Source organism: Oncorhynchus tshawytscha, linkage group LG23, assembly GCF_018296145.1.
Source record: "Oncorhynchus tshawytscha isolate Ot180627B linkage group LG23, Otsh_v2.0, whole genome shotgun sequence".
NCBI classification, from domain to species: Eukaryota; Metazoa; Chordata; class Actinopteri; order Salmoniformes; family Salmonidae; genus Oncorhynchus; species Oncorhynchus tshawytscha.
In genome coordinates, this window is record NC_056451.1 from 27,358,899 (window position 1) to 27,366,398 (window position 7,500).

At 41.6% G+C, this 7,500-nt stretch overlaps 1 protein-coding gene across 3 annotated transcripts in view; it reads left to right on the top strand.

Annotated features, from left to right (window-relative positions):
• LOC112236967 (CUGBP Elav-like family member 3) overlaps window positions 1-7,500 on the top strand; it is a 64,073-nt gene that overhangs the window by 46,913 nt on the left and 9,660 nt on the right. For all 3 annotated transcript variants that reach the window (XM_042305099.1, XM_042305100.1, XM_042305101.1), the window contains 3 exons: window positions 3,059-3,107; window positions 3,721-3,929; window positions 5,244-5,405. In XM_042305099.1, the coding sequence (XP_042161033.1) occupies window positions 3,059-3,107; window positions 3,721-3,929; window positions 5,244-5,405 (420 nt within the window). The remainder of the gene's footprint in view (window positions 1-3,058; window positions 3,108-3,720; window positions 3,930-5,243; window positions 5,406-7,500) is intronic.

The window sequence follows — 7,500 nt, forward strand, 5'->3', positions numbered from 1 at the left end:
TCTCTCTTCACGCATCCCTCCATCATCCCCCACCTCTCTCTTTCTCTTCTTATATCTCTCTTCATCCATCCCTCCATCATCCCCCACCTCTCTCTCTCTCTTCTTATATGCCTCTTCACCCATCCCTCCATCTCTTATGTGTGTGTGTGTGTGTGTGTGTGTGTGTGTGTGTGTGTGTGTGTGTTTGCGCATTTGGTGTGCGTGCGTGTGTGTGTGTGCATTTGGTGTGTGTGCGTGTGGCAAAACGCTGCATCTCTGTGGTCGTGACATTTCAGAGGCTGAACGAGTCATGACTGAATCATCCTCTCCCTCCCCCTCTCTCTCTCTCTTTCTCTCTCTCTCTGAGTCATCCTCTCTCTGAGTCATCCTCTCTCCGAGTCATCCTCTCTCAGGGGCATCTTTGCTTTCATCCTTCTCCCCCCTTCTGTCTCTCCGTATTTTCTCTCTCGCCCTACTTTTCTTCTATGTTCCCTTCATTCTTCTCATTCTTGGCCAGCTCCTCCACCCAACTTCCTCTCTCCTGTTTGTCTGTGGTCCTCGGGCTCTACCTCTCTCTCTCTCTCTCTCTCTCTCTCTCTCTTCTCTATCTCTCTCTCTTTCTCTCTCTCTGTCCCCTCTCTCTCTCTCTCTCTCTCTGTCCCATTCACTCTGTTCTCTCTATTTCATTCATCCTATCATCCTATCCCTCTCTCCTTACTGTTCCTTTTTACTCCCATCCTCCTATTCATTTACAAACAGCTTTATTGGCACAGAATATATTTGTAAATTATTTTCTCTCTTTCTTTCTTTCCCTCTCTCTTACACACACACGTCTCTCTATTCTCTCTAACTCCTCTTTTCTTTCTGGTCTCTGGTCTAATCCCAAGTGCTGCTGTAATCCAGATCAACTGGCCCACATTCTTAATCTAATCACTCCTCAATCCCTACTACTACTCCTGTGTGTGTGTGTGTGTGTGTGTGTGTGTGTGTGTGTGTGTGTGTGTGTGTGTGTGTGTGTGTTTGTGTGTGTGTGTGAGAGAGAGAGAGAATCAGAGAGAGCGACAGACGACAGGGGCCAGACCGTTTAAAGTCATGTTGTAAACACACCTGTTAACCTTGAGTCTGACACACACACATACTTACTTCCACACTTCCACAAACACATGAACACACACCAGCACACTGGGCATGTCTTATTGATTATTCTGTGTTCATGTGTGACCTAAAGCTGATCCTCATGTTGATCTTATGTGTATCTGGTCTCAATCATGATTAGCCATGTGGTGATATCCTGTTGACCATGTGTGTTGATCATACTGTATGCTGATCATGTGTTGATCATACTGTATGTTGATCATACTGTATGTTGACCATGTGTGTTGATCATACTGTATGTTGACCATGTGTGTTGATCATACTGTATGTTGATCATGTGTGTTGATCATACTGTATGTTGATCATGTGTTGATCATACTGTATGTTGATCATGTGTGTTGATCATACTGTATGTTGATCATGTGTGTTGATCATACTGTATGTTGATCATGTGTGTTGATCATACTGTGTGTTGATCATACTGTATGTTGATCATGTGTTGATCATACTGTATGTTGACCATGTGTGTTGATCATACTGTATGTTGATCATGTGTGTTGATCATACTGTATGTTGATCATGTGTTGATCATACTGTATGTTGATCATGTGTTGATCATACTGTATGTTGATCATGTGTGTTGATCATACTGTATGTTGACCATGTGTGTTGATCATACTGTATGTTGATCATGTGTGTTGATCATACTGTATGTTGATCATGTGTTGATCATACTGTATGTTGATCATGTGTTGATCATACTGTATGTTGATCATGTGTGTTGATCATACTGTATGTTGATCATGTGTTGATCATACTGTATGTTGATCATGTGTTGATAGTACTGTGTGTTGATCATACTGTATGTTGACCATGTGTGTTGATCATACTGTATGCTGATCATGTGTTGATCATACTGTATGTTGACCATGTGTGTTGATCATACTGTATGCTGATCATGTGTTGATCATACTGTATGTTGATCATTTGTTGATCATACTGTATGTTGATCATGTGTTGATCATACTGTATGTTGATCATGTGTTGATAGTACTGTGTGTTGATCATACTGTATGTTGACCATGTGTGTTGATCATACTGTATGCTGATCATGTGTTGATCATACTGTATGTTGACCATGTGTGTTGATCATACTGTATGCTGATCATGTGTTGATCATACTGTATGTTGATCATTTGTTGATCATACTGTATGTTGACCATGTGTGTTGATCATACTGTATGCTGATCATGTGTTGATCATACTGTATGCTGATCATGTGTTGATCATACTGTATGTTGATCATGTGTGTTGATCATACTGTATGTTGATCATGTGTGTTGATCATACTGTATGTTGATCATTTGTTGATCATACTGTATGATGGTCATGTGTTGATCATACTGTATGTTGATCATGTGTGTTGATCATACTGTATGATGATCATGTGTTGATCATACTGTATGTTGATCATGTGTATTGATCATACTGTATGTTGATCATGTGTATTGATCATACTGTATGGTGATCATGTGTATTGATCATACTGTATGGTGATCATGTTTATTGATCATACTGTATGTTGATCATGTGTATTGATCATACTGTATGTTGATCATGTGTATTGATCATACTGTATGTTGATCATACTGTATGTTGATCATGTGTATTGATCATACTGTATGTTGATCATGTGTATTGATCATACTGTATGGTGATCATGTGTATTGATCATACTGTATGGTGATCATGTTTATTGATCATACTGTATGTTGATCATGTGTATTGATCATACTGTATGGTGATCATGTGTATTGATCATACTGTATGGTGATCATGTGTATTGATCATACTGTATGTTGATCATGTGTATTGATCATACTGTATGTTGATCATGTGTATTGATCATACTGTATCTTGATCATGTATTGATCATACTGTATGTTGATCATGTGTATTGATCTCCTTCTTGTCTGTATTCCAGATGAACCGACCCATCCAGGTAAAACCAGCCGACAGCGAGGGGAGAGGAGGTAAGATACACATCACATCACACACCTGCCTCACACACAACTGAACACGCTTCTTCACTAATTATAGTACACGCCATCTTACATTATAATGATACACCTGTCCAATTCTACAGAAGTTACCCATTTCAATCTGTATCTACAGCAGGGTTGAGGTCAACCACAAATTTAGATGAGGATTTTTCACTAATTGAATTTGGAGAGTCAAGTCTTCAATGTGACTCTCCTTCTCCCAAGTGGAACTCTTGCTACGGATCCTCTGTTAATCTGTATCTGCTGACACGCACTGTAAAGTAAGCCCCAAAGACCCACACCTACATTCTTACTGATCTCTACTGTGATCTCTGTTGCTCCTCTACTCCCAAGTTTCATCTCTCTGTAATGTATAAGTTTATACTGCACCCTGGTGGTTGGTAGCAGCATCGCAACATGTATTTTTCTCCCATCACTGGCCTGCTAGAACAGAATGAGATTCAATGAGAGCACCATGATATGTTTTATGAACTGAGTATCTACCTCTAGTATCAGAGCTATCTAACTCCTCTCCTTTTCTCCTCCCTCTGTCCCCCTCCTCCCTCTCTCCTCCCCCTCTCCTCCTGGTGTGCCCCTCTTCCAGAAGACAGGAAGTTGTTTGTAGGCATGCTGGGTAAACAGCAGAGTGATGAAGACGTCAAGAGGCTGTTTGAGCCCTTTGGCACTATAGACGAGTGTACTGTACTACGGGGGCCAGACGGCACCAGTAAAGGTTGTGCGTTTGTGAAGTACCAGGGACATGCTGAAGCTCAGGCTGCCATTAGCACCCTGCATGGGAGCCGCACACTGCCTGTAAGTCACAGACAAGTCACCCTACCTCTCCCTCTATAAGTCACAGACAAATCATCCTACCTCTCCCTCTGTAAGTCACAGACAAGTCATCCTACCTCTCTCTCTGTAAGTCACAGACAAGTCTTCCTACCTCTCCCTCTATAAGTCACAGACAAGTATTCCTACCTCTCCCTCTGTAAGTCACAGACAAGTCTTCCTACCTCTCCCTCTGTAAGTCATATACAAGTCTTCCTACCTCTCCCTCTAAGTCACAGACAAGTCATCCTACCTCTCCCTCTAAGTCACAGACAAGTCATCCTACCTCTCCCTCTAAGTCACAGACAAGTCTTCCTACCTCTCTCTCTGTAAGTCACAGACAAGTCACCCTACCTCTCTCTCTGTAAGTCACAGACAAGTCTTCCTACCTCTCCCTCTATAAGTCACAGACAAGTATTCCTACCTCTCCCTCTGTAAGTCACAGACAAGTCTTCCTACCTCTCCCTCTGTAAGTCACAGACAAGTATTCCTACCTATCCCTCTGTAAGTCACAGACAAGTATTCCTACCTCTCTCTCTGTAAGTCACAGACAAGTCTTCCTACCTCTCCCTCTGTAAGTCACAGACAAGTCATCCTACCTCTCCCTCTATAAGTCACAGACAAGTCATCCTACCTCTCCCTCTATAAGTCACAGACAAGTCTTCCTACCTCTCCCTCTATAAGTCACAGACAAGTATTCCTACCTCTCCCTCTGTAAGTCACAGACAAGTCTTCCTACCTCTCCCTCTATAAGTCACAGACAAGTATTCCTACCTCTCCCTCTGTAAGTCACAGACAAGTCTTCCTACCTCTCCCTCTGTAAGTCACAGACAAGTATTCCTACCTATCCCTCTGTAAGTCACAGACAAGTATTCCTACCTCTCCCTCTGTAAGTCACAGACAAGTCTTCCTACCTCTCCCTCTGTAAGTCACAGACAAGTATTCCTACCTCTCCCTCTGTAAGTCACAGACAAGTCTTCCTACCTCTCCCTCTATAAGTCACAGACAAGTCATCCTACCTCTCCCTCTGTAAGTCACAGACAAGTCTTCCTACCTCTCCCTCTGTAAGTCACAGACAAGTCATCCTACCTCTCCCTCTGTAAGTCACAGACAAGTCATCCTACCTCTCTCTCTCATTGTTATGTGGAAAGTTAATGTATTCTGGAACTTTATTTACTTTTCAACATAAATACGCGTTTCAAAACAGTGCACCCAATCTTGGTTGATTGTATTCCCAGTATGGGGTAATTCAGTAAATCCATGTGTTTAACTTAAAGACCGGTGTGTGTTTCCTTGCAGGGTGCGTCGTCCAGTCTGGTGGTGAAGTTTGCCGACACAGAGAAGGAGAGAGGGCTGAGACGGATGCAGCAGGTGGCATCACAGCTGGGCATCTTCAGCCCCACCATGACACTTAACTTCCCTGCTTACAATGCTTACACACAGGCCGTCAGCGCACAGGCGGTAAGCACACACACCGTTACACACACGCCTTTACACACATGCACACATGCACGGAGGCACTCATATACACACACACACACACACACACTGGTTTGAGTGGTGTTTTGGGTATGAGAGGATGTGATGTTTGTCAAGGGGCTATCACTGTCCTAATCTGCGCTAATGTTATTACTGAATGGACACGTCATTTAGCATTAGCCATCTCTCGACAAAATCCACAGCAACACACACACACACACACACACTAGTAACCCCAGCTTTTCTGCTGCACAGCCATTAACCCCGTGGCTGGATATAATGGACATGTAATTACATCTCTATTCATCCTCTCTGTCTCTCTCTCTCTCTCTCTCTCTTTCTTTCTCTCTGTCTCTCCCTCGCTCTCTCTCTATCTTTCTTTCTCTCTGTCTCTCCCTCTCTTTCTCTCTATATTCCTCTCTTTCTCCTTCCCTCTCTCTGTCTCTCTCTCGCTCTCTCTCTATCTTTCTTTCTCTCTGTCTCTCCCTCTCTTTCTCTCTATATTCCTCTCTTTCTCCTTCCCCCTCTTTCTCTCTTTGTCTCTCTCTCTCTCCCTGTCTCTCTCTCTCCCTGTCTCTCTCTCTTTCTTTCTCCTTCCCCCCTCACTCTCTCTTTCTTTCTCTCTGTCTCTCCCTCTCTTTCTCTCTCTCTCTCTCTGTCTTTCTCTCTTTCTCCTCCTCCCCCCTCCTCTCTCTCTCTCTGTCTCTCAATTCAATTCAATTCAAAGGGCTTTATTGGCATGGGAAACATGGGTTAACATTGCCAAAGCAAGTGACGTAGATAATAAACAAAAGTGAAATAAACAATAAAAATTAACAGTAAACATTATACATACAGAAGTTTCAAAACAATAAAGACATTACAAATGTCATATTATATATACATATACAGTATTGTAATGATGTGCAAATAGTTAAAGTACAAAAGAGAAAATAAACAAGCATAAATATGGGTTGTATTTACAATGGTGTTTGTTCTTCACTGGTTGACCTTTTCTTGTGGCAACAGGTCACAAATCTTGCTGCTTTGATGGCACACTGTGGAATTTCACCCAGTAGATATGGGAGTTTATCAAAATTGGGTTTGTTTTCAAATTCTTTGTGGATCTGTGTAATCTGAGGGAAATATGTCTCTCTAATATGGTCATACATTTGGCAGGAGGTTAGGAAGTGCAGCTTAGTTTCCACATCATTTTGTGGGCAGTGAGCACATAGCCTGTCTTCTCTTGAGAGCCATGTCTGCCTACGGCGGCCTTTCACAATAGCAGGGCTATGCTCACTGAGTCTGTACATAGTCAAAGCTTTCCTTAATTTGGGGTCAGTCACTGTGGTCAGGTATTCTGCCACTGTGTACTCTCTGTTTAGGACCAAATAGCATTCTATTTTGCTCTGTTTTTTTGTTAATTCTTTCCAATGTGTCAAGTAATTATCTTTTTGTTTTCTCATGATTTGGTTGGGTCTTATTGTGCTGCTGTCCTGGGGCACTGTGGGGTGTGTTTGTGTTTGTGAACAGAGCCCCAGGACCAGCTTGCTTAGGGCACTCTTCTCCAGGTTCATCTCTCATCTCTTTCTTTCTTTCTCTCTCTCTCTCTTTCTTTCTTTCTTTCTTTCTTTCTTTCTCTCTCTCTTTCTTTCTTTCTTTCTTTCTTTCTCTCTCTCTCTCTTTCTTTCTTTCTTTCTTTCTCTCTTTCTCTCTTTCTTTCTTTCTTTCTTTCTTTCTCTCTTTCTTTCTTTCTTTCTCTCTTTCTTTCTTTCTTTCTTTCTTTCTCTCTTTCTCTCTCTCTTTCTTTCTTTCTTTCTTTCTTTCTTTCTCTCTTTCTTTCTTTCTTTCTCTCTTTCTTTCTTTCTTTCTTTCTTTCTTTCTTTCTTTCTTTCTTTCTTTCTTTCTTTCTTTCTCTCTTTCTTTCTTTCTCTCTCTCTTTCTTTCTTTCTTTCTTTCTTTCTTTCTTTCTTTCTTTCTCTCTTTCTTTCTCTCTTTCTTTCTTTCTTTCTTTCTTTCTTTCTCTCTTTCTTTCTTTCTTTCTTTCTTTCTTTCTTTCTCTCTCTCTTTCTTTCTTTCTTTTTCTCTCTTTCTTTCT